The sequence below is a fragment of the Amblyraja radiata genome, chromosome 17, assembly GCF_010909765.2.
Source record: "Amblyraja radiata isolate CabotCenter1 chromosome 17, sAmbRad1.1.pri, whole genome shotgun sequence".
NCBI lineage: Eukaryota > Metazoa > Chordata > Chondrichthyes > Rajiformes > Rajidae > Amblyraja > Amblyraja radiata.
The window spans coordinates 37,094,304-37,122,302 of NC_045972.1; the positions used below are offsets into that span (position 1 = coordinate 37,094,304).

General features: G+C 42.2%; 1 protein-coding gene across 2 annotated transcripts in view; it reads left to right on the top strand.

The window, feature by feature from the left end:
• The window catches only part of nup93 (nucleoporin 93), a 107,131-nt gene that overhangs the window by 15,247 nt on the left and 63,885 nt on the right, over positions 1 to 27,999 (top strand). For both annotated transcript variants that reach the window (XM_033036175.1, XM_033036176.1), the window contains 2 exons: positions 5,370 to 5,567; positions 6,660 to 6,777. In XM_033036175.1, the coding sequence (XP_032892066.1) occupies positions 5,389 to 5,567; positions 6,660 to 6,777 (297 nt within the window). In that variant the 5' untranslated portion in view covers positions 5,370 to 5,388. The remainder of the gene's footprint in view (positions 1 to 5,369; positions 5,568 to 6,659; positions 6,778 to 27,999) is intronic.

Consider the following 27,999-nt stretch of genomic DNA (forward strand, 5'->3'; position numbering starts at 1 on the left):
AGTTCCTTTCGCAGCGTGTGGGGAGTCTGGCCTGGGTCAGCAGGGGCAGGAGCGTTGAGAATTAGGGGGTCGGGGATCATGTTGGCAACTCACTCACCGCTGCTGCGGCGCTCTGAGCGCGGAGCCACCGAATTGTGGCCGGGGAAGGAAGTAGCTCAGGTGGCTGCGAGCAACCGCCAGGACCGGACAGCGGTACCGGCCGCCACCTCAGCGCCTTCTGCCGGCCTGCTCACCTCTGGCAGTGCTCTCTGTCTGTACACCTCTCTCCTGCCGTTCGCCGGCCTCGCTCATGTCAGCTGATTCCCGCAAATCCTTAAATTCCGACTGCCGCCGGGAGCAGTACATGGCCTCACTTGCTGCGCTGGGTGACACTGCATGGCATTCACTGCCCAGTCCGTGTCTTTCAATGTAAACCGGACAGTGAGGGGACCAGCTCAAGAGCAAAGATCATAGAGCAGGGCGGGCGGTGGAGCTTACTCCTGTGTCAGCGCGATCAAGGAACCTATTGAGGTTGCTCGCGTTGACAAAGGAGTAAGCTCCACTGCCCGCTGTCCTGTTATCCATCGCCCGCTGACCCGCTCCGCTCCATGATCTTTGCTCTGGTCCCCTCTCTGTCCGGTTTACATTGAAAGACACGGACCAGGCAGTGAATGCCATGCAGTGTCACCCAGTGGAGCAAGTGAGGCCATGTCCTGCTCCCGGCGGCAGTCAGAATTGAAGTATTTGCAGGAAGTGGCTGACATGAGCGAGGCCGGCGAGCGGCAGGAGAGAGGTGTTCAGATGGAGAGCACTGCCAGAGGTGAGCGGGCCGGCTGAAGGTTCTGAGGTGGCGGCCAGTGTCCGGTCCCGGCGGCTGCTCGCAGCCACCCGAGCTACTTCCCTCCCCGGCCACAATGCGGTGGCTCCGCGCCCGGAGCACCGCGGCAGCGGTGAGTAAGCGAGTTGCTGGCATGATCCCCAACCCCCTCCGTCTCAACGCTCCTGCCCGTGCTGACCCTGGCCAGACTCTCCACACGCTGTGAAAGGAACTCGCCCTCCCCAGCAGCACTGTCCTTTTACAGGTTCTTTAGTAACTTGTCAGTTTCATTGTTGAACTAAATTAAGGCGCATGTTGCAATCAAAAGCGCTTGAACAATTGGTTGGGAAGAAAGCCAAACTGTAAGAAAGACGACTGCGCCTCCTTTTACAGCCTCAATTCTTCAATAGCCTTTTACAGCCATTTCCCACTTTACAGCCGCTTTGCATCAACTGCCAGCAATGAGGGATAGACTTGGCTATCGTTCTTGATGTTGCTGTACTGAGGAATAGCCAAGTCTATCTTTCTTGGCTAACATAGAAACATAGAAAATAGGTGCAGGAGTAGGCCATTCGGCCCTTCGAGCTTGCACCGCCATTCGATATGATCATGGCTGATCATCCAACTCGGTATCCCATTCCTGCCTTCTCTCCATACCCCCTGATCCCTTTAGCCACAAGGGCCACATCTAACTCCCTCTTAAATATAGCCAATGAACTGGCCTCAACTACCTTCTGTGGCAGAGAATTCCAGAGATTCACCACTCTCTGTGTAAAAAATGATTTTCTCATCTCTGTCCTAAAAGACTTCCCTCTTATCCTTAAACTGTGACCCCTAGTTCTGGACTTCCCCAACATCGGGAATAATCTTCCTGTATCGAGCCTGTAAGTTTCTATAAGATCCCCCCTCAATCTTCTGAATTCCAGCGTGTACAAGCCGAGTACAATCCGTGTAACAATCTAACCTTCAGCCTCCAAGACGCAGGTACATTTTCGTGCCTTATTTTTGGGTATAAAATAGCGTCTTCATTGCCGGGAAATACGGTACAGTACTCATTATTGTTTCATTCTGCCAAAGGTTGGCTTTGGAACAGGATCTGCATTTTGCTCTGCTTACTCTTTTTTTCCACTGGGCAAATGCAACTGATGTGCTGCATAAGAAGTGTTTAGCACAAAGCAATCAATACCAAATTTAATACCAGATTTGGCCCATTTTCATGTGATTGGACTGTGCACTGGCTTTAATTTACTGCATTGCAGATTCTTGCAGAACAGCATTTGAATGTTTAACATGAATTGCAAAGTTATTCTTTACAGCACCAAATCAGTTTTGCCTTTTGTTATCATGATACATGACATGTATGATTTAGACGAGGTAATCATTTCATGTTATTGAAAAATAATTGATACTTGAATTCTGGACATTTTTGTTGTGTTCTTTGGTAAAGTAGTTACTTTTAGTTGCACACGATGTGTCCAGAATCTCTTATCTTGCTTCTTTCCCCCCCAAATTCAGCACATCAAAAGATCATGTAGATTACTTCTGTTTAAGTTGATGTCTTTATGTTCTAGCAGGTTATAGAGAGAAAATTCCAGTTCTATTATTTATTTTGTTTTGTGCATGCAGCTTGGCATCATATTGGGTCCTTCAAGATACAACTGTTATTATGGCTTGTTGACAAGCACAGTGGACAGGTTTTCATACATTAAAGGGACTGAAAATGAAAATTGTTTGTTTACTTATAATATCACCTTGATCTTAAAAACAAATTAGTCAAAAGACTGTTCACTTGTTTGTGGAAATATATCTGCTCCTGATTCTTGGCTCTGATGAAGGAACCAGGCAAAGAAACATACAGATCCATCTAACTCTTATTTAATAGATGCAACAATACTGACAATGGGAGCTTCAGCCAAATTACCAAGTTCAAGTGTAAATTTAACCATAAATCTACATTGACCATGGTGAAATTTGGTCATGAACAAGCTGGATTCATATTTTGCTTGCACCCACTTAACTATCCATATATAGCTTTCAAGTAAAGATCAAGCACAGTATTTAGGTCAGGATGTGAGTCTGGGTTTGTTTTGCCTGTTTTCTTTTATAATTGGATTAATTTATCTGATTTAATTTCCCTTGATGATATTCAGTATGCAACAGGATTTCAATCTGGAACTTGAGTTTAGGTTTATTATTATCATGTATACCAAGGTACAGTACAAAGCTTGGTTTTGTGTGCTATCCATCAAATCAGATAATGCAATACCCAAATACAATTACTTCAAATTCAAGTATAATAGATAGAACAAAGGGGAAGAGCCAGAGATTACAAGAATTGTAGCGCATCAGTTCCATACGCTAATCTCATTGTCCACAATGGAGATGGTGAGTCAGACAATACCCTAGCTTATGGAAGGAACGCTCTGAAGCCCAATAGCAGAGGGGAAGAGGCTGTTCTTGAGTCTGGTGGTGCATGTCTTCAAGCTTCTGTATCTTCAGCCAGACAAAAGCAGGGAGAAGAAGGAATGACCATGGTGGGACAAGTCATTGATTATGTAGGCTGCTTTTCCAAAGCAATGTGAAGTGTAGATGGAGTCAATGGTGAGAAATGTTGTCTGTGTGTTGACTGGGCTACATCTACAACCCACTGTAATTTCTTGCGAACATGTGCCAAGCTGTTCCCAAAGCAAGCTGTAATGCAACCCGACAGTATGCTCTCTATGGTGCATAAAATGTTTGTGACAGTCATTAGAGACATGCCAAATTTCCTCAGTCTCCATAGGAAGAAGAGGGGTTGGTGTGCCTTCCTGGCTGTCGCATCAATGTGGTTGGTCCACAATAGATTGTTGATACTATTAACACTAAAGAACTTGAAGTTCTTAACCATTTCCACTTTGGCAACTGTAGTGGCCAGTTGGCTTGTTTTGCGTGTCATTAATGATGGCGTGTGTCTTTAAATTTTAGACTGCCCGTTATATTGTGGGTGGGATTTATGACGTATTTTAGGGCGTGTTTGGAGCTAAGTTTCTTGCGCAGAAGCTTAGTTTTCAGTTTAGTTTTGGACAAGCATGGGGAAGGTTTACCCTTTGACCATGCGAAGTGTAACGGAGACACGAGGAGTTTTCTAACCTTTAAAGTGATAAGTTGGAGTTCGATGAAGATTATAGTGTACGAGTCGAAAGAAGTTTGGATGTACCTTATTGTTTTTCATCACCAATAAAGAATTTATTAATCAAAAGACTGTGTTTTGAAGATTTATCTGTGAAGAAGCTCTGAAGGTCCCCGACGAGAGCTTGCATGCGTATAAAGATATTCCCCTTAACCACAATTAGTCCATTTAGCGGCTGGAGGGAGTAATCTCTTGAACAATATAAAAATCTGCCGTTACAGCAACATTGATGCTGATTGGGGCATGTACCATACATCTTAAAGTTGATAACTAACTCCTTCGTCTTGCCAACATTGAGGAAGAGGTTATTGTCCTGACACTATGCTAGTAAGTTTTCTATCTCCTTCCTGTCCTCAGTCTTATCATCGTTCATGATCTGGCCCACCACTGTGGTGTCATCTGCAAACCTGTAGATGGAGTTAGAGCTGAATTTGGCCATACAGTCGTGAGTGAGTCGGGAATATAGTAGGGGATTGAGAAAGCATTCTTGCGTTTCCATTATTTAAAATATTACTGCTCAGTTTTGTGCTTTTGGATTATTTATAACATTTTGATTAACTTTACTTTTTAAAAACAATAATTTTAATTTAATTTCTGATATCTTTTTAATTTCTCCAAAGTTAGCAACATTTTAAACACCGTGAAATCTTGCTCACGGCTATTAAAGCCGTTAAACTAACAAATGGGCTTTGCTGTCTGTCTAAGCTTTCAAACACCGATCTCCCCTGGTGCACTGCCATTGTCCCTGTTAATATACAGGCCGTATCGTGGGAGTCTGGGAACCATTGGAGAGTGACAGAGTCTCGACATCTCAATATGGTAATTAAAGCGTAGGCAGACAGCAATTCTAGGTGCAGATGGGGGAACCAGGCTAACAAATCTACCCCACAATATCATTTTCAAAGCATTCAATCAATGACTACTCTTGAAAACGAATCGGTCTGGAAGTTGTTCTCATAAATGTTAGAAGTTGAGCATAATATTTGTATGTCACAGTGGTCTGGAAATTCATTTCCTGCTGGTGAAGTTTATTCAACTGAAAATTGACTTAATGTGAAACATCTTGCCAATAGATGCTGATCTCTTACTTGTTTAATATCCCCAAATCGATCCTCGGTCCTGGGCAGGACATTTTACACATTGCCCTTTCAGAAGCAGCCAAGGCCTTCGTGCATTTTATTGAAAGCTGCAGCATCAGGCCCCGGACTAAAATGATATGGCCTTGCAATGGCCAAACGCTGCACCCGTTTGGTGTTGTTTGCTCTAACCTGCTGTGTCTTTTGACTGTGCTTTTCCCTATCTCCAAGGCTTAACATAAATACAGACTGTTGTGTATAAATCGCCTCTTTATATATCATTGTGAAAGAATTGTATGGAATTTCTAATTTTTGTTTCTTTCTGCAGACCCGGTTGAATATTTATTATGGACCTGGAGGGTTTTGGAGAGCTGCTGCAGCAAGCCGAGCAGCTTGCAGCAGAAACTGAAGGCGTATCCGAGCTTCCACATGTGGAAAGAAACCTGCAGGAGATTCAGCAGGCAGGGGAGGTTTTGCGTTCCAGGACCCTGACTCGCACATCACAAGAGACAGCAGATGTCAAGGCGTAAGTTTAAGGGCTAAACCTTATTTGGAATGTCTTGAATTGTACTTCTTTAGCAGGAATCGCATTGTTTTTGCAATGACCTGTCACCAGTTTAGTGCAAAATAATCCATAGGGTCTATTTATTCTTGAGACAAGCTGACCAGTCACTCTCACTTGCGACTCTTGCCTTCAACAACGTGGCCATTCATATAAAATATGACAGTGTGCCACAGGAGATGCACGTTGTAAGTCACCTCGTGTTGTTGAGGATAGCGTGTTCTGGCTAGGATTTTGCTGTTTGCGTTAAAGATTATAAAGTTTCATGTTAAGTAAAGGTCATTGTGAATTGATTAGAGTTTAATTCTGGATGTTGAGATTGAATAATATTTGTTAATTGCTGGAAAAAGACTTTAGGTTAGTCTCCTTTCTCATAGAGAAATCAATATCTGCAACAAGGTATGATAAATTTGAAGAAATTACTTCATTCAGAAACTATGATTTTAAATTGAACGAGAAAATCTTCACTTTAGCAGCAGTAAACATAAGTTTATGGGGGGAATACCTTGACTTCATTTTACCAGCCTAATTGTGAAACAAGTAGTTGGAAGTCACGCCTCAATATTAAATGTAGTATGAAATGATGGGTTTATTTTATCAGTATATTCTCTCACTTGAAGGTAATCTGTTTGTCTCAGTTGCGTTATGTAAAGATTGTGTTATTCTTATCCTGAAATGACAAATTGGCATCCATTGCCTTGGACCCTAGTCAGTGTTGTTCCATATCTGTTGTCCAGGGGTAAATGAAAATTGCATTAATTTACCTTCTATTGTGCAAAATAATAAAATGAGAATGTTGGCATTCCTCACGGTGTGTTATGCCTGGACTGTCTTCCTACTTTGTTCCATTTTGACATTGTACAGTCAGCTGCCTATTCTCTTTGCTTGCATGTTTAATGGTTAAAGATATTTTTCTAACTAAAGAATACATTTGATAATTTTATTTGTCAATCCTCAAAGCTGGTTCTGTACTGTAAATTTTAAAGCTAAAATAATTGTTTATATGGAGAACATTGAATGATGATTTATTTTTTCCCCTCCCCTCTTTTTAAATAGGTCTATTCTGCTGGGGACCAAAGGGCTGGACATATCTCACATCTCTCAGCGACTGGAAAGCTTGAGTGCAGCCACAACCTTTGAACCTCTTGAGCCGGTCAAAGACACAGATATACAGGTAAATGGGCATTTGCTGGTGTGCCTCCTTATGTTTTGAATCCTTTGTTTTAAACGCTTGCAGAATTAAGTCACAATGAATTTTTATGATATAGTCCATATTCTGTTCTTGCCTATGTTGGAAAAATCCTTCTATACTTCCTTTTGAGCTGTTAGAATTGATACTGATTATCAATATTGGAAAGATATCTGTTTTATTGATTTCAATTGGCTGAGTATTAACCCTGGTTTTGGATAGTTTGAGGACTCCATTGTATACCTGTTTTGATTGTAGAGAAGCAAGTTTAGTAATTTGAGCTTTGGCTTTGTTTCATGACAATCTATGTTTTATCAGTTTTATGGCAGATTTCATCATTAAATTGTAAACCTTTTAATTGTATGGAGGTTTTCAATTGTTTTCATTTCAACCAACTTTTTTATGCATTTGCGGACGTAATAGTTGCTAGCATTGCCCATTTTTAATTGGGCTTAAGAAAATGTAAAAAAACTGTCTTCTTGAATAGCTACTGTCCTCCTAGAGATGGTACTTGACAGTGCTATTGGGTAGAGTGTTGAAATATTTATTTCCAGCAATAATTAAGGTATGATGTGTGATGTGAAACTACACCAAATGATGCACCAATGCACCTGCTCTTCCAGGTGATAGATTTAGGAAATGCTCTTGAAGAAACAAGTGTTGAGGTATTGCTGTGTTGCACCTTGGAATGGTGTGCACCACAACTTTGAAATGCCACTAGTGAAAAGAATTAGTAGGGTCCAGGATTGTGTCAGTCATGCTGGCTGTAGAATGGGGCTTACCAGCCTGAGTGGATGATTGATTACTTGCATTCATCAAGGCAAGCAGAGTGTTTACCTTCATACTCTTGCTTTTGTACCCAAAGTATTCATGTGATTTATCCAGTTAAATACCTGGGCAATGGTTACCCTAACGATGTTGATTCAGGAGAAACCTATGGTTGTTATACCATCGACTGTAACAAATAAGTGTTTAAGTTCTCTCATGTAAGTGACTGTTATTGTTACTTGTCACTGCCAGCCTGATGTTGTCTAGGTTTCTCAGTGTGCAGAATCAGATTGCTTCATTATCTGGGTAATTGCAAATGGAATTCACTTTGTTCGGTTGCCAATAAAAAATGTTCACTAAAATCTCATGATGCAAGGAAAACTGTTGAGAAAGCAGCTGAAGATGATTTGGGTGGACATTTCCTCAAGGAACTACTGCCTAGGTTTGAGATGATTAATTGACAGAAATCACATCTATTATCCTTTTGGTGTGACCCGTTATATTTTTTATTAAATTTACTTGTACCAAGATTACTGTTGCCACAGTTCGACAAGTACTCTATATTGAAATGGTGTACAAGGCCGATGCAGTGGTGCAGTAAGTAGAGCTGCAGCCTTTTATTTCAAGAAACCCAGGTTCAGTCTTAACCTCTGTTGTGTACAGAGTTTACACATTCTCCCTCTGATTGCAAAGGTTTCTCCCTGGGAGCTTTGGTTTCCTGTTGCGCCCCATGGACATCATAAGGTCATAAGCGATGAGTAGAATTAGGCCATTTGGCTCATCAAGTCTACATTCAGTCATGGCTGATCTGTCTCTCCCTCCTAACCCCATTCTCCTGCCTTCTCCCCATATTTCCTGACACCTGTGCTAATCAAGAATCTATCTATCTCGGCCTTAAAAATATCCATTGACTTAACCCCCACAGCCTTCATAGACATAGAATTCCACAGTTTCACCACCCTCTGACTAAAGAAATTCCTTCCTAAAAGAATGTCCTTTAATTCTGAGGCTATGACCTCTAGTCCTAGACTCTCCCACTAGTGGAGACATCCATGCAGGTTGCAGGGCGTGCAGGTTGGTAGGTTTATTGGCCACTGTAATTTGCTTCAAGAGTGTTGTTGGTGAGGGGGAATTAGGGGGAGTTGATGGGAATGTGGGGAGAGTAAATTAGGATTAGTGTACATGGGTGGCTGATGATCAGTGTGGACTTGGTGGGCTGCTTTCTGCCCTCAGTGTCTCAGTCTACGGTAATTTATTCATCAGTGAGATTTGCTTGCCTGTGTTTAACCTGATGCCTCCAATAGTTTTGTTAACAATTATATTCAGGTTCAAATAAATTTGAGTTTTCGGACTGACGGCACGCATGGAACTACATGTTTATCAAAAAAAAGTTGAATATTTTAATCTGTTAGATATATGGTATGTATAATGATCAGAATATATTGTGCTCGAGGAAAACATCAGTAGAAACCTGAAATTTTGCATCACAGGGATTGGCATTCAGTCAATAGTATCGATGATGATTTCCGGCATTGTTTACCGAGTAATTTTCTTTAACCATTTTAGCTTTATTTTTTCGAAAATGTATTTCTTCTAGGTTATACACGCTTTCATCCATTTGGGTGTTCTTTACTTGACACATCTTCTATGTCAATTTTCTGGCAAACCACATGTCAGAAGTGTGGTGGATACTCTCCACTCGACTCAAAGAATTGTTTCCAACGATCTGCAAAACTCAATATCAATGAGCACAACAAGCCTTTTAGACTAAGAGTGTAGGAAGGAACTGTAGATGCTGGTTTAAACCAAAGATGCACACAAAATGTTGGAGTAACTCAGCGGGTCAAGCAGCATCTCTGAAGAAAAGGAATAGGTGATGTTTCAGGTCTCGACCCGAAACGTCATATATTCCTTTTCTTCAGAGATGCCGCCTGACCTGCTGAGTTACTCCTGCATTTTAGACAATAGACAATAGGTGCAGGAGTAGGCCATTTGGCCCTTCGAGTCAGCACCGCCATTCAATGTGATCATGGCTGATCATCCCCAATTAGTACCCCGTTCCTGCCTTCTCCCCATATCCCCTGACTCTGCTATTTTTAAGAGCCCTATCTAGCTCTCTCTTGAAAACATCCAGAGAACCTGCCTCCGTCGCCCTCTGAGGCAGAGAATTCCACAGACTCACCACTCTCTGTGAGAAAAAGTGTTTCATCGTCTCTGTTCTAAATGGCTTACTCCTTATTCTTAAACTGTGGCCCCTGGTTCTGGACTCCCCCAACATCGGGGACATTTTGTGTTTATCTTCTTGATTAAGATTCAATCCTGTGCCCTGAATATATATACTCACTCCACTACCTGCACAGCCTGTCAGCAGTGTATGTGCCAAGTAGAAAATGCACTGGAACAACTCACGATGACCTCTTTGTCAGCACTGACCAAATCTGGAAGAACAAGTATTGCAGAGGTCTGATAGAAGTTGACCTCCAAGTCTTACGCACAATTGATTTGGAAATAAGTCAGCATTTTGTCATCACTGAATTTAATTGCTGAACTCTATACTCAATATCTCTGCGCCACAAGAGCAGTTCAGGAACGGAGCCCACTATCACCTACTTGAAAGATGTTAGAAATAGGAATTAAATTTGGGCCATGTTAGCAATCCTCCACTGGGTGTGTCAGCATTCGGTTTACACCCACTTCAATGCCATGCCTTATCTTAAAAAATGCAACCTCCTGCTCAAACGTATAGTTTTTTCAACTATTTACCCACATGAGAAGCATCTGGGTTTAGCCACACTCCTTTCCTCTTAATTCAGAAAAACGTGATTAGTTGCATCCTGCAGAATTATATTTATTAATACACCCAGCACTTTTCTTCCTTCATACCACATTCCCCCCTACTCCCATGCAATTCCCAGGGCAAAATATTCTGCATTATTAATAGATTGATTACTTTGTCCCCAATTAAACTACTTCTCTTCTTTCTTCAGCCCTTTCTGTTGTCCCTTTCCTCACTTTATCCATTACCGTCCCACCTGATCTGCAACAAAGTCACTCTCCATACTCCAATGCCATTTGATCTGAATGATGCTTGTGAGCTTTTCTCTTCAGACATAACATCAAGGGAGGGTCAAACTTAAAATTAAATAAAGCTTGATGGAAATTACTTCCAAGTTCATTACTAATGTATTGGTGGGAAGGTGGACAATTTTCTCAATAACGAGGAAATTAGTTGGTAGTATGATGGGTACCATCTACATAATGCATCCACAAAATCTAAAGCAGATGTTTGATTCCATTCTGCATATGAAATGCATTGTTATTCTGAGAATAGCATTTTAACAGTATATGGTTTGCCTGCAGTCTAAACCATATTGAACCGTATATGGTTTGCAGTCTAAAGATCTATACTTTTTCGATTAGTTTCTTATGCACCAAAACTTCGTATAGAGTATTGTACAGAAGTGTCTATCCATTTCCTTGCCATGAGCATTTGTAAACTTAATTAACAAAAGATGTGTAAAGGAGGAAACAAATCTTGTTTATGTTCTCTGTTGCAAATTATTTGGTTTTCACTCTTGAAATCAACGTGCTTTCACGAGGCCAATGTGGTAGTTTAAATATAAAACTATTATTGCTAAACTCTTTTTGCATCAAATAAAATGCATCATGAAATTGGTGCTTCGATACAAATAATTTAAAGAGATGTGGAAGAGAATTCCTTTAAACCTAAACTGTTATCGTTTATTCCACTTACAACTGCAAAATGTTGGCATCATACACGATGAGTAATTCAAGGCTACTTTACATTAATGTTTCATATGTTTCATTGCACTACGAAAGGAAAACTAAATCAATTTAATTAGAAATAGATTTTAAATCACTTCATCAGATGTATAAAGTAGCACTTATTCAAGGAAAACATTATTTCTTATCTGTAAAAAATATTCTGAGCATTTAGAATGAACAGAGAATGTGAAGTGGGGAGCTGTAAAGTGCTTAAATCAAAAAGTGGAGATTGTTATATGGATGAAGTGTGGTTAATGTAAGATTATGGGGAGAAGCATCAATGATGTTTCTAACAAAAAAGATAGTAAAAGGAATTTGTGGGCATTAGGGTAAGGTTTGAAATACAATGAACCAAGCAGGCAAAGTACAACAAGATACAGTAGTCTGAAGGAAGAAAAATGGTGAGAACACGAACCATAATGAATGAAGGCTGCCTTATCATTGCAGTGTTCTAATTGAGGGTTGCAGCTTCAAACAGTAAAAACTATCTTAAATTGGCAATTGGCAGCATCCCATGCAGTTAAGAATGTGGGAAGTTATTAATCACTGTTAAAGCTAGAGCATTGCCAAGTTATTTTTGCTGTTTTCTATTTCTACTCTCTATTTCTTTTGTCTGCAATGACAAGTTAATTGATCCCAAATTGAAATAATGGTCTGGGATTAAATAACATGTTGGAATTTAGACCAATGGCTGTTTGAAATTGTAAAACAAGAAATTTCTTAATTTACAGTATTAATTAGAATATGGATGTGGATTTTTTTTTTTAAACTATAGTTGTCAGTATACAATTGTCCATCGTTACGTTGCTCTGTTCCTTGACTAAGTAATTTTGACTTGTCAATGGGTATTTACTTGCTCAATTTTATCTTTGCAGTTTTACAAATAGTTTTGTCAGCTTGTTGTTGAGTGGAAGGTGTAGCAGAGGAATATTGGCAGAAATCTCTTTTAAATTGCTAATTCTTGTTATCTGTTCGATTTGATGAATGTTTCCATCTCTATTATACTAAAACTCTTCCCTTTTTTCTTAACATTCTAAATGTCTGTGTGAGCCAGGATTGTGTTGGCTTTCTTTTAATCTACTTAATTTGTATCTTCTTCCAAATGCTAGGCCACAGCCTTCCCATTTTCACACATTCTACTCGCAATTTTCCCCTCGACGGCGTAGTCATCATACCGTCGCATTCCAACCTATATTTCCGAAGTTTTAAAAGTTTTAATCGTTTATTTCAGAAAATTAACTGCTTTTCAGTGGGAGACTCTTGCAGCACTATCCATTGATGATGTCACAGTGCCATCTCACAATGGATCTCATTTACAAATGACATCACAATGGGACGGGGTGGGAGATTGCAACCTTCACGTGGGCCGCCCTGTTTCGACGAATGCAATCAACCTGGCGTGCACAACCAAATAAGATCAAATAGAACAAGTTGTCCACCCTCCCTCTCTACCCCTCCCTCTCTACCCCCCTCCCTCTCTACCCCCCTCCCTCTCTACCCCCTCCCTCTCTGCCCCCCTCCCTCTCTGCCCCCCTCCCTCTCTAACCCCCCTCCCTCTCTGCCCCCCTCCCTCTCTAACCCCCCTCCCTCTCTACCCCCCTCCCTCTCTACCCCCCTCCCTCTCTACCCCCCCTCCCTCTCTACCCCCCTCCCTCTCTACCCCCCTCCCTCTCTACACCCCTCCCTCTCTGCCCCCCTTCCCACACTGCCCCCCTTCCCACACTGCCCCCCTTCCCACACTGCCCCCCTTCCCACACTGCCCCCCTTCCCACACTGCCCCCCTTCCCTCTCTGCCCCCTTCCCTCTCTGCCCCCTTCCCTCTCTGCCCCCTTCCCTCTCTGCCCCCTTCCCTCTCTGCCCCCTTCCCACTCTTTGCCCCCTCCCTCTCTGCCCCCCTTCCCACACTGCCCCCCTTCCCACACTGCCCCCCTTCCCTCTCTGCCCCCTTCCCTCTCTGCCCCCTTCCCTCTCTGCCCCCTTCCCTCTCTGCCCCCTTCCCACTCTTTGCCCCCTCCCTCTCTGCCCCCCTTCCCACTCTTTTCCCCCTCCCTCTCTGCCCCCCCTCCTCTCTACCACCCTCCCTCCCTCTCTACCACCCTCCCTCCCTCTCTACCATCCTTCCTCCCTCTCTATCACCTCCCCCTCCCTCTACCCCCTCACCCTCCCTCTCTGCCCCCCCTTCTCTACCTCCCCTCCCTCTCTAGGGAGTGGTGAGTATTGGGACCTATGGGTGAGTGGTGGAGTATTGCGTTCGGGGACCAGCCCTCCCCTGTGATGCCGCACGCCGCCCCCCCCCCGCCCCTCAATCTCTACCCCCCACCATCTCCCTCTCTACCCCCTCCCCCTCTTGCTCTCCACCCCCTCTTGCTCTCCACCCCCTCTTGCTCTCCACCCCCTCTTGCTCTCCACCCCCTCTTGCTCTCCACCCCCTCTTGCTCGCCACCCCCTCTCCCTCTCTACCCCCTCTCCCTCTCTACCCCCTCTCCCTCTCTACCCCCTCTCCCTCTCTACCCCCTCTCCCTCTCTACCCCCTCTCCCTCTCTACCCCCTCCCTCTCCCTCTCTAGCCGCACCTGCATAGTTGGGGGCTATGCATGAGTGGATAGGGCGGGGGATGGGGGGGAAAAGGAGCGAATGAATAATATTAATATAATATCAAGCTGAGTGGTTAGTGTGTATGTGTGACGCCGCAGGCCCCCGTTGAGGGGACGGGACCCAACGGGTCCCACTTGGTCTAGTAATAACTAAAAGGCAGTTGAGCGAGAAGAGTGAGAAACCACATCACATTATGAGATGACTTCTAGGTTCACAGACGGTTGTGAGTGTAAGAAGTGTAGGAGCACACTTTAAAAAGGCAATCATGAGGGCAAAAAGAGGACATGAAATAGAGCTGGCAGGCAAGGTAAAGGAAAATCCCAATAGATTCTACAGGTATATTGAGAGTAAAAGAGTGGCTGGGGCAATGATATGTCTCCTTAAAGATCAGCATGACCTTTGTGTAGAACCATGAGAGATGGGGTAGATATTAAATGCCATATCTGTTTTTACTGAGGAGATGATTATGGAGACGAAGGAATTGAGGCAGAGGCATTATGATGTCTTGGATCATATACTAATTACCAGAGAAGAGGTGTTTTTATACACCTGTTGGTTTTAAAAATCCTGACCAAGTGCATCTTTGGACTTTTTGGGGAAACTATAGAGGAATTTGCAGAAGCCCTTGCAGAAATATTTGCATTATCTTTAGCTACAGGTGGAGTTCCAGAAGACTGGAGGCTAATGTTGTACCAATATGTAGAAGGATAGCAAGGCTAAGCCCTGGACTACAGGCCAGTGAGCCTGACATCAGTGGTGGAAACGTTGTTGGAAGTGATTCTTAGGGACAGGATATGAAGAAAGACTGGATAGACTCGGCTTGTACTCGCTAGAATTTAGAAGATTGAGGGGGGATCTTATAGAAACTTACAAAATTCTTAAGGGGTTGGACAGGCTAGATGCAGGAAGATTGTTCCCGATGTTGGGGAAGTCCAGAACAAGGAGTCACAGTTTAAGGATAAGGGGGAAATCTTTTAGGACTGAGATGAGGAAAACATTTTTCACACAGAGAGTGGTGAATCTCTGGAATTCTCTGCCACAGAAGGTAGTTGAGGCCAGTTCATTGGCTATATTTAAGAGGGAGTTAGATGTGGCCCTTGTGGGTAAAGGGATCAGGGGGTATGGAGAGAAGGCAGGTACAGGATACTGAGTTGGATGATCAGCCATGATCATATTGATGCAGGCTCGAAGGGCCGAATGGCCTACTCCTGCACCTATTTTCTATGTTTCTATGTTTCTACCAGCATTAGGAATCATCAGTGTGGCTTTGTGCCTGGGAGATCATGTCTCATAAACCTATTTGATCCAAGAGAATCAAGTGTCTTGGGTAATAGATAGATTAAAGGAATAAATGCCAGTTTGGAATGGAAATGAAGGCAAATGGTAGAATACATTGATTCTGACTATTTTCTGCTGCAGAAATAACGAAGAAGAATAAGCTTACAGCCATTTGTTTGATTCCCTTAAATTCATCTAATCTAGAAGTGTAGCTGTGCATGGGTGTTTTCTGTTGTACATGCTTTTAGTGTGATTTAGATGGAAACAAAGTGCCCCTGCAACTGAGCTTTCTCTGAAACTGCTTTAAAAAAAAAGATCGTCTTAAAAAACCCACACTCTGGTCATAGCAAATTAGGAGAAGGTTGTGCTTTACTCTATGCGTAAAATTGAACACAATGTCATAAATATATTGTCTATTTTATATCCTATTTTAATCTTAAATTCTGGCTGCTGCAAAGTTCGCAATCTGATATGTTGTTTACAGCAATAATGATTAAGAGGGGCAAGATTGTAATTCTTTAAGGACAGTACTGAATAAACAGAATGCAGCTTTTGGCAAATTAGGCATCACAAATGGTCCAGCTTGTGTATTCAGGGTGAGGATGTACTCCAGGGATGGTGAGTGTAATCCATTTGGAGGCCACGTTTTGCTGTTTCTGGCAGTGCACTTCAGTGAAAAGTTACCTGCTCTGATGTTGCAATCAGGATTAATTACCAAAATGGGTCATTTGGATTTCCTTTACCTCCCCCCTCGACTCCATTCAAGGACCCAAGCAGTCGTTCCAGGTGCGACAGAGGTTCACCTGTATCTCCTCCAACCTCATCTACTGCATCCGCTGCTCTAGATGTCAGCTGATCTACATCGGTGAGACTAAGCGGAGGTTGGGAGATCGTTTCGCCGAACACCTCCGCTCGGTCTGCAAGAACCTACCTGACCTCCCGGTGGCTCAGCACTTCAACTCTCCCTCCCATTCCCAATCCGACCTCTCTGTCCTGGGTCTCCTCCATTGCCAGAGTGAGCAACACCGGAAATTGGAGGAACAGCACCTCATATTCCGCTTGGGGAGCCTGCATCCGGAGGGCATGAACATTGAATTCTCCCAATTTTGTTAGCCCTTGCTGTCTCCTCCCTTCCCCCAGCCCTCGGGCTCCTCCTCCTCCTTTTTCCTTCCTTCTTCCCGCCACCCCCTATCAGTCTGAAGAAGGGTTTCGGCCCGAAACGTTACCTATTTCCTTCGCTCCATAGATGCTGCTGCACCCGCTGAGTTTCTCCAGCATTTTTGTGTACCTTCGATTTTCCAGCATCTGCAGTTCCTTCTTGAACACAATCATTTGGATTTGTGTTCATTTGGAGCAGCCAGTTTATTTTTTTAATGCGATGTGAACTTGCTGGTAACGCAAACATTTATTGCTCATGTCTAATTGGAGCTGAAATAAGACAACAGTTAAAGAGTTGACTACACTGGGTCATATGATTATTTATAGAAACACCTATAAGCTATTGACCCCTTTATGCTTAATATATGATCATAAATGATCATTTGCCTCAAAATCACTTTCCTTGGCTAACTATATTCTTTAAATAACCAAAAATCTTGAAAATGTTAACTGAGTCTTTGGAATTTGATTAAAAAAATCCAAAGTTCAGTATGGTCAACTACTTATTTAAGATGTCTAGATGCTAGTTTATACTGAAGATAGCCACAAAATGTTGGGGTAACTCAGACCCGAAAGGTCCCCTATTCCTTTTCTCCAGAGATGTTGCCTGACCCACTGAGTTACTCCAGCATTTTTAAGATGCTTTCTTGGATCCAGACATCCCTGTGAGAGGACAGACACATCATCCCTGCATCTACCCTGTTAAGTCCCGGTAGAATTTTAGGTTTCGGTGAAATCGCCTTCTTTGGTCCATACCATCTGTCTATCTAATGAATCTTAGTTGGTAATTTATCTTTGGCAATTATGTCCTCCTTTGTGTCGGTAAAACCAGGCCAGAACAAAACAAACCTGATGTGGTCTCACCAAGGCACTAACTACCTAATTGGAGTTGGGTATCTTTATTCTTGAACTCAAACTCTTGCAAAAAAAGGCCAACATACAGTTTGCCAACCTGATTGGCTGCTGTACCTGTAAGCAATTAGGATGTACCTAGTACCTTTCTCCAATTTGAGTACAGCGACACAGGGTTCCTGTGAACACCAATACATTTCAATCTCTCCCTGTTTAAAATCTTTATGATATTAAATTTTTTCTATAAAATTTATTTGCAATTTAAAAAAAAAATATATTATATTCCCTTATTCTTTGGCACCTAGCTTTGTATTATCAGCCAATCCAGATATATTACATTTGGCAGCATCTCTAGAGAAAAGGAATAGGTGACATTTTAGGTCGAAATTCTACTTTCGACAACTCTTTTCCAGTCTGAAGAAGGGTTCTATCCCAAATCGACAACTATTCATTTTCTCCAGAAATGCTACCTGACCCGCTGAGATACTCCAGCATTTTGATCTATCTTTAAAAGCTTTGTTACGCAGGTCATCGATTCCTGGGATTTATCATCGCTCAGTTCCATTAATTACTCTTAATACTTAATACTGAAATTTCTTTTCAGCTCCAGATTCTGCACTTGTTCTCCACTATATTCTGGAGATTTTCTTTGTCCCTTCCATGAGATGAACACAGTATAAGCGAGACAGGATATTCTGGCTCCAGAATTATTTAATTATTTAAATTTTATAGTAGTGATGGTAAGAAGTTGTGTCTCTACATCAATGTTCCTGAATTCTAGTTGCTGGCACAGAAATCTCTGCTGTGCTGCTAAACTGGCACTTGATTGAATAATATCTGAACAAAATATATACAAATTGCGTTTTAACTAGACCCATACTCACAAATGATGTTGCAAAAATGCTGAATATAACGATTTATACAAATGTATCTTTGGATGATTTCAGTAAATGAAATAATTTGATTAAATTAACGTAAAGATTACAGAGCCCCTTGGATGGTTTTGTGCCGTGTAATTTATCTACCTGGTTAACCTGCCAAAATGGCAGTTTGTTTTTTTAATTTGGGAGAAAAGTTTTGCATTTGGCTGAGTAAGTAGACAGTAATAAAAAAAAATCAACACAAATCTTCTTGGTATTGCTTTCAGACTATTGGATTCTGTATCTCTCATCAGCTCTTTGCTGTTCTGAAAAGGGCATTTCCAGTTACAATTAAATTTGCTTGATTAAAATTGGCAGCAGTTAGCAATTAACACATTGTTGTCATTTTAGGCTATTAGACACGTGCCTCTGTGGTTTTAATATTGATTCATTTTTTTAATCTGTGATTAATCTTTCAATATTTTTAGTATGTCTTTATATTTTGCATTAATGTTGATACCTGGCTGTGATCTGAATTAAGTCAACATTGCATTGTGGTCTTGTAGTCAGGTCTGTAATTATGTTTTGGCTACAACTAGAAAGCTGCTAGTTTGAAGTCCGAGCAAAACACAAAGTGCTGGATGAACTCAGCGGGTCAGGCAGCATCTGGGGAGGCGGCCAGTCTGAAGAAGACTCCCAGCCCGAAATATGTAGGAAATGTGTAGCGTGTGTGTCTGAAGAAGGGTCTCGACCCGAAACGTCACCTATTCCTTTTCTCCAGAGATGCTGTCTGTCCTGCTGAGTTACTCCAGCTATTTGTGTCTATCCCAGCCCAAAATATTGTCTATCCATTCCCATCCCAGATGCTGCCTGATCTGCTGAATTCTTCCAACACCTTGGGTTTTGCTTTAGATGCCAACATCTGCAGTCTCTTATGTCTCCAATTAGAAGTAGTTATTTAATGATTTTTTGATAAGTAATTTCTGTAGGATATCCCGATAAAAGCCGAGTGGTTCATATTTTGGAAGAGGGACGAAGAGACATAGAAGAGAGGAATTTCCTGGGAGAATTGATTTTAAATTGCATGAGACCCAATATTCTTTTTTACCAAAGAGGCCAGTAACTAGGAGACATGGATCAAAAATGTTTAGTAGCAGGATTAGAAGGGAGATTATTGTTTTCCTCTCTGGGAGCTATAGGGCTTTGAAGCTCACAAATAAGGTGGTAGAAGCAGAAATCCTCATCAGATTTAAAAAAAAATGCTTGCACTAAAAAATTAATTGCTGGAAGAAGGTGGAGGGTTAAACAGCAGTCGTGGAGGCAAAGGGATGGTTGACATTTCGGGTCGTGACATGTGCATTAACGTTTAGTGAAAACTATGGGTATGTGAAGATTAACAAGGAGTGAAGCAAATGTGAACTAATTATTCAATAGGTCTGAGTTTGCATGTTTGGCGGACTTCATTTGCTCTAGTTCAGAATTCACTCTGCAGATGTAATTAATTTAGTGACAAGCAATCTTGGAACTGCATCATTTTCCAGCAAAATTTCTCGATCTTTCATGGGGAAAAACAGTTTATATTTGGCACTTAGCAGAAATAAGTCAGAATTGGCCCTGATCTCATCTGAGGGTCAGTACATGCAGGTTCAGTGGAGGCACGAATACTCTGGTTTGATTTCCTGTCTTCAGTCAGTTCTGTTGAAATATTTTTGACTTGCTATGCTAACTTAATATTTACTCTCCTTAATATTGATTGACCAGTTGAGTATTTCCCTTTTTTATTTTTATATTCAGCATTCAGAATACTTTGTTTTTAAATTTTGGAAATAATTTTAAATCCTAGTGTATGCTATCCTGTCTCTGTACAGTCTGTCTACAGTCAAACATCCCTTTTGCACATCATCTTTGTAACTCAGCATTTATATTAAAATGAAGATTTTGCCACCTGGGAAAAACATAGAAACAGAAAATAGGTGGAGGTGTAGGCCATTCGCCCTTCGATCCAGCACCACCATTCTATATGATCATGGCTGATCATCCAAAATCAATCCCCGTTCCTGCTTTTCCCCCATATCCTGTTGGGTGCATGTGTGCGTGTGCGTGTGCGTGTGCGTGTGTGTGTGTGTGTGTGTTCATCAACTTTCCTTCACATTTTCAACTTTACAAAAGTTACAGCTATGACATCACAATGGGATCTCATTTACGTAAATTGCCCGTTAACACTCCTCCATCCCACAATTACATCACAATGGGATCTCATTTAAATAACTAAAACTTGCTGTCCTCGTCGCTGTCCCTGATGAAAGCACGCTGGACACAGACTGGGCCTGGAGCCGCACTCCTCCATCCCCATCCTGCGGAAAACTGAAAGTCTCCCCGTGTGGGCGGGATTTATAAATAACTGAAAGTCAGCCAGTCATTTTTAGACGTTGTGACCTGGAGCTGTGGGAGGGGGAGGGGGTTGCATTGGGGGAACGGGTGAATGGTGGAATATTGTGTTGGGGGAAGGGGGCCCAAGGGGTCCCACTTGAGGTAGAGAGGGGTGAGGGGTTATGGACAATGTTAACAAAGACAGGGCTCCCAGTCCAGTGAGAGATGTGTAACATTGTAGTAAGGAGGGAGTGGGGGAGGAGACGAGGAGAGGGTTGTTGTTTAATGTTATTTAAACAGATTGAGGGAGAGGAGGGGGGTAGTGAGGGGGGACGGGTTATGGAGGGAGGGAGGGAGAGAGGGAGGAAGTGACTGAGGGTAGGGGAACGGGGAGGAGGAGAGGGGAGAGAAGATGGAGGGTGAAGAGGAGGGGGAGGGAGAGTTGGAGATGAAGTGAAATGAGCCGCGCCTGCGCAGTTGGGGGCTATGGGTGAGTGGTGGAATATTGCGTTGGGTGAACGGGTTGCGTTGGAGGAACGGGTGAGTGTTGGAAATGGGTTGCGTTGGGGGAACGGGTGAGTGGTGCAATATTGCATTGGGGGAATGCGGCCCAACGGGTCCCACTTCGTCTAGTAAAACATAAAAATGAAGCCATCTTTTTGTAATCCCAAAGAAGTATTGAACGAGTTAGATAGAGCTTAGGGGCTAGTGGAGTCAAGGGATATGGGGAGAAGGCAGGCACGGGTTATCGATAGGGGATGAGCAGCCATGATCACAATGAATGGCGGTGCTGGCTCGAAGGGCCGAATGGCCTCCTCCTGCACCTATTTTCTATGTTTCTATGAATCCAGATCCATTGCATCTTTAAATTCCCAAACTAAATGAAGAGGTGAGGATGAGGTGCCTATTAATATTAAAATATTTGTTGTATATTGGAAGGATGATGACTAGAAAATAATAAAATCAAGTTGTTTAATTGTCATATGTACTAACAACAGAACAACACAATTTTTGCATCTGCACAACAGGCCTGTAAATGCAATACACACTGATATATAAATAGCCCAAAATTCAATAACGTAATAATACTAGTGAAAAAAATTGGTTGAGATTGAAGTAGAATGGATAAACAAAAATATACCAAGTTTGATTCAATGTAAATGTTCACATTAAGATTATAATACAGACCTGTAAAAAAGTGAGTATTTAGCAAGGCTCTAAAATGGGTGGGTGCAAAAGTGAGATTTTCAGTGCATTGTGGCTTTATTTTTCAGTTGGACGGAAATGTAACACAGTCGTGTGCTGTTTACAATTGAGCTTATTGATCAAGCCCACACACTGCTACTTCTCTGATTCAGTGGTAGACACAAATTCTAGTTCCATTATCATGTAATCCTCATTCAAGATAATGATACTTATCAAGATAATGAGGCTTTTGCAAAAGGTTTGCATTTAAGCACATTTGCTGTGTATGCTCAGCCTTTTGGGGGAGTAGAAGAACTGTGATTTGTGCTAAAGATGGTATTTTCCTCCAGGTTTAAAATTGTACAGCTAATTGCTATCCCAGAATCAGTAACTCCCACATTCTCCATTCAAAAGAACTATATTTGGCTTCTGCTGAAATTAGGTGTTTGTTCCTGCTGAGGTTTTCGTGCTCTCCACCTTCTGTTAACAGCCATTTCCAGATAATTCTTGGTCACACAGTTTGATGCAAGAAGATGGTTTGATTTAATTTTTGTGGTAGATATCATCTAACTTTGTTGAAAAGTGAAGTACTGTTTTTTTGAATTTTTAAGCAATTTACACTTGTTTTGGAACCCATGCTTTTTTTTTACCCATCATTCACCGACGTCAATGATTCTCAGTTGCTTTGACAGAGGCATTCTCTTTTGCCCCTTCTTCGAATGCTAAATAAGTTTGAGAAATCTGTGAGAATAGCAATATTGTGGCTATGCAACTGATTAAGTAATCCAAGAGGCTGGGGCTAATAATTGAGAGGCTGCAATTAGAAATTCAACCATTTGTACTCATTTTTAGAAAATCTGGAAATAAACTGTGCAGGGTACTTACAAAGCATCTATAAAACTATCATATTATTGAAGAAACTGCACTAACCTCTAAGGGAAGAAAAGCTCCTAGCCTTACTTAGTTTGGCCTGTATGTTCATAAGTGATAGGAGAAGAATTAGGCCATTCGGCCCATCAAGTTGTTCCATCATGGCTGATCTATCTTTCCCTCTCAGATGTCTTCTCCCCATAACCCATGACAACCGTACTAATCAAGAATCCATCTGTCTCTGCCTTAAAACTATCCATTTTTAGGAAGGCCTCCACAGCCTTCTGTGGCAATGAATTCCATAGATTTACCACCCTCTGACTAAAGCAATTCTTCCTCATCTCCTTCCTAAAGGAACGTCTTTTAATTCTGAGGCTATGACCTCTAGTCCTAGTCTGTCCTACCAGTGGAAACATCCTCTCCATATCCACTTTATCCAAGCCTTCATGAGACTTTAGTGGTCCATATTTGTGTGGTATTAATGACAGTGAAACTCCCAGTGTTTGTGCAACTACTGGCAGTATTGTGATCTTCACATGGGTAAAGCTTAACATGGAAATCCTGCCAAAGTTGGCAACATTAGTACAAACTGAAATCATTTGCTCTGTTTATTCAGAATTTTTATACCCTTGCCCCACTGTACAATACTCTGTAAATGTTATGTTTAATCACATGAAGCCCAAATGGTGCATTATTACGTAGCAATATATTTGACCATGCTTGTGATTTCTTTGATTGAATATTTTAAGTATGAAGGACATTAAAAAAATGTCTACCTTCTAGGATATTTTATTTGATAATTCAACTTTAGTTATGTGTATATTCCAGATTTAGCACTAAATAATATCATAATATTTTTAGAACTGTTGCGTGCCAAAGATTCCCTGAACTCTCACCTAACAGTCACAGGCATCAGAAAAGAGTAAGTTCTTGATGCGGTTACTGGGAATTTTGGGCCATTGTGCTCTAATCGTAAATGCCATATGTACTGGTGCAGCATGACATTCAGTTTGTTGAAGCTACCATAAACAGGCAATAAACACTGGCATTCCCTGCAGCACCCACATGGTGAGAATGAATTAAAACAAAACTCCTGAGGTGCTGCGTATAAATGAATGCAGTGCTCCAGATGGGTTCAGAGACTGTGCTAACGAATCTTGCATCCTTGCACTTTTGCATTAATGCCTCTTTTGGCCCAACCTTTGATCACTTTTTCTAGCTGTGCACTTTAGGGACTTGTTTGCATGGACATCTACATTTCTTTGTTGTCCAGCTGAGTTTTCTACCTCTCAGTAAGTATTCCATATTGTCTACTTCAGATCCAGGTAGCTTGTGGGCCAAGTTATGCCAGATGGTGTTCACTCATTTAGTCAAAATCTGTTTGAACTTTTGGCTATCTATACAACTAATTGTGCCTTCTAGCATAGATGTACAACCCCCTCTTCTCCAATCCAAAGCCCAGGACAGAAAGATCAGCATGGGAATGAGGAGGAGTGTTAAAATGGTTAGTAACCAGGAGAAGGTAGACAAAAGTGCTGGAGAAACTCAGCGGGTGCAGCAGCATCTAAGGAGCGAAGGAAATAGGCAACGTTTCGGGCCGAAACCCTTCTTCAGACTGATGATCTAGCCTTGGTGGACTGAGCACAAGTGTTCATTGAAACGGTCGTCTAGTTTACGCTTGGTCTCGTCGATGTAAAGGAGGCAATAGATGAGATTGTACTTTTCGGTTAGGAGGCATTTGTTGTATTGTGTGCAGTTCTGGCCACCCCAATACAGGAAGGATGTGGAGGCTTTGGAAAGGATGCAGAGGAGGTTTACCAGAATGGTCCCTGTATTAGGGGTATTAGCAAGGGAGAGAGGTTGGACAGATGGATTGTTTTCTCTGGAACACCAGAGGTTGAGGGGGATACCTAAAAAATATATTAAATTATAAGACTTATAGATAGACAATCAGAGCCTTTTTCCCCGGGTGGAAATCTCATAGAGGGCATAATTTTAAGGTGCGAGGCAAAGCTTAAAGATGAGTGGGGCAGATTTTTTTATGGGAGTCTGGAGTGCACTGTGGGTGGTGCAGAGTACATTTAGCTACCTAATTCTACTGCAATATTGTTGAAGTCTGATTTTCTGATGAGTCACCTTGAAATGTGGTACTGACTTAGTCAGAATTATAAGATGTCCGGTTCGATCATGATAGCCGATCTCGCCAGGAGTAGTAGTAGTGTTGCAACAATAATTGTAAAATGTGGAAATAAATGAGCCAGCTTTTAAATCCACTATGCCAGCCAGCCAGCCATCTACACAGGAAAATAGACATGGTGAAACTTGATTTAAGACTGAATCTGGTTCAGGTGATTGCTGCCACCTTTAATCCACTGTGTAGGAGTCTGCAGACACTCAACCTCTACACCCAGCGGTGACTAGTAATTCTCTGGGCAAGGTGTTTGGAAGCCTTTCTATGCTGGCCAGATGTAAATATGTCCTTCCCCACGGTTTCCAATTCATTACTTCTATGCCATTTTATTTCTACTTCCAAATAAATGTCACCATTTATGTATAGTTCCAACTGTTTTAGTGTAGCTTAAGTGAAAAACATCATAAAATATAGATTTTAATGCAAGAAAAATATCTGGCCGTAAATCATTATTGCTTAGGGGTTAAAATTCTAGAATTCTAAATGAAAATACCTTAATGTTCAATTTAAATAAATCGAGGCAGTTGCTAATGGATATTGCAGTGTCTGTAGTACACACATGTGTACTATTACATTTGTTGCTGTTTAAAGACTTTGCTCTAATAGATACACACTTCCTGTGGTAATGACCACGCTGATACTCTGAGGCTTCATTAACAACTGAGGACATATTAGAAGTATACCATATCCTCCCATAGCTTTGTCTCTGTGCATCTATTCATTTAACCTCTGTGGATAAATCGAATGCTGGATTGCTCTTTTCAATTAATTTTTATCATGATTGAAGATTGCATTGGAGCAAGGAGTTTCAATATGACTCTGCATCAGTTAACTACCTCAACGGCCCCTTTTGTAACCTTTTGTCCTTCACAGCTCCTCCAATGAAAATACTTTTAATTGCTGCTTTTTCCATATTTGACAGTTCTTCTCAGACAAAATGTAATAGTTGCGGTTTGTTATGTTGTGAAATTTATTCTTTAATGAAAAGGAACTTCATTTTGATATTTATAATTATTTGAATGATTGAATAAATAAGTTTATTGGCCAAGTATTCACATCCAAGGAATTTGCCTTGGTGCTCAACCCGCAAGTGACAACAGGACATACAGTGACAGTTAAGAATGATACATAAAACATTAAACATTAATAATAAAACATTATTGATTAAACATGTGAATTAAATAAAATACCAGAGCAAAAGGAGGCTACAGATTTTTGGTTATTGAGTAGAGCTACTACTCGTGGAAAAAAGCTGTTTTTATGTCTGGCTGTGGCAGCTTTGACAGTCCGGAGTCGCCTTCCAGAGGGAAGTGATTCAGAGAGTTTGTGTCCAGGGTGAGAGGGGTCAGAGATGATCTTACCCGCTCGCTTCCTGGCCCTTGCAGTGTACAGTTCGTCAATGGAGGGAAGGTTGCAGCCAATAACCTTCTCAGCTGATCGGACGATTCGCTGCAGCCTCCGGGTGTCGTGCTTGGTGGCTGAGCTAAACCAAATGCTCTCTGTGAGTGGGGGAAAAACCTGGTAGATGTCATTCATTACAACCAAATGTCATACTATGCATGTCTCACACAAGATTAAACCACTTTTTATCAGAATACAACATGGGTAGCCATACATTGCTTGCTGTCGACCATCACACATATCTAGGAGTCGAATTAAGCAAAGATTTAAGACGCATATTAGTCAAGTGTCCAACAAAGTAAATAGAATTCTCAGCCTACTCAAAAGAAATTTTCACGCATGTGGTACATCCGTCAAAGAGAATGCCTACCAGTCCTTGGTCAGGCCCAAATTGGAGTATTGTGGAGCCGTATGGGATCCTTTCAACAACAACAACAACAAGATCACCCTGGAGAAAGTACAACGCCGAGCAGCCCTCTTTGTATAATAATAATAATAATAAATTTTATTTATGGGCGCCTTTCAAGAGTCTCAAGGACACCTTACAAAAATTTAGCAGGTAGAGGAAAAACATGTAAGGGGAATGAAATAAATAGTAGAGACATGACTAGTACACAAAGTAAAGACAGAATTCAATACAAAACACAATATGAGGCAATTAATGCACAGATGAAAAGGGAGGGGGACGTGGGGCTAAGGATAGGCAGAGGTGAAGAGATGGGTCTTGAGGTGGGACTGGAAGATGGTGAGGGACACGGAATTGCGGATCAGTTGGGAGAGGGAGTTCCAGAGCCTGGGAGCTGCCCTGGAGAAGGCTCTGTCCCCAAAACTGCGGAGGTTGGACTTGTGGATGGAGAGGAGACCGGCTGATGTGGATCTGAGGGACCGTGAGGGTTGGTAGGGGGAGAGGAGGTCAGTGAGATATGGGGGGGGCAGATGGTGGAGGGTTTTGTAGGTGAGGATCAGGATTTTGTAGTTGATCCGGTGGGAGATGGGAATCCAGTGAAGTTGTTTGAGGACTGGAGTGATGTGATGCCAGGATTTGGTGTGGGTGATGAGTCGGGCGGCTGCGTTCTGGACCAGTTGGAGTCGGTTGATGTAGGTGGAGCTGATGCCAAGGAGAAGTGAGTTGCAGTAGTCCAGTCGGGAGGAGATGAAGGCATGGATGAGTCTTTCAGCAGCGGGAGGTGTGAGAGAGGGTCTGAGTTTGGCGATGTTGCGGAGATGAAAGAAGGAGGTTTTAATGACATGGCTGATGTGAGGCTCAAGGGAGAGGGTGGAATCAAAGATCACGCCAAGGTTGCGGGCCTGAGGATGTTGAGGGAACCAGTGTCAGCAGAGGTGAAGAGGTCGTTGAGGACTTTGAGGAGAGCAGTTCTGTGCTATGGAGGGGGCGAAAGCCAGATTGGAGGGGTTCAAGTAGGTTATACGCAAGGAGATGGGAATGAAGTTGTGACGCAACGATACGCTCCAGGGTTTTTGAAAGAAAGGGGAGGTTTGAGATTGGGCGGTAGTTAATGAGAGAGGAGGGATCAAGACCAGGTTTCTTTAAGATTGGTGTAACAGCAGCAGTTTTGAAAGCGGAGGGGACAATTCCTTGGGACAATCAGGAGTTGAAGAGATTAGTGAGGTAGGGGCAGAGAACGGGGAGGCAGGACTTCAGCAGGGGAGTGGGGAGAGGATCGAGGGAGCAGGTAGTGGGTTTGGAAGAGCTGATGAGTTTGGAGATTTCAATAGGGGTGACCAGGTCAAACTGGGAGAGGAAGCAGTGTGGAGGAGGGGTAAGGAGGTCAGTGGAGATGTTGAAAGGAGGGGTCTTGGTAGGTGGTGGAGTAGATGCTGGGGAGTCGGGTACAGGGGATAAAGATTGATAGATGGTGCTGATTTTATCAGC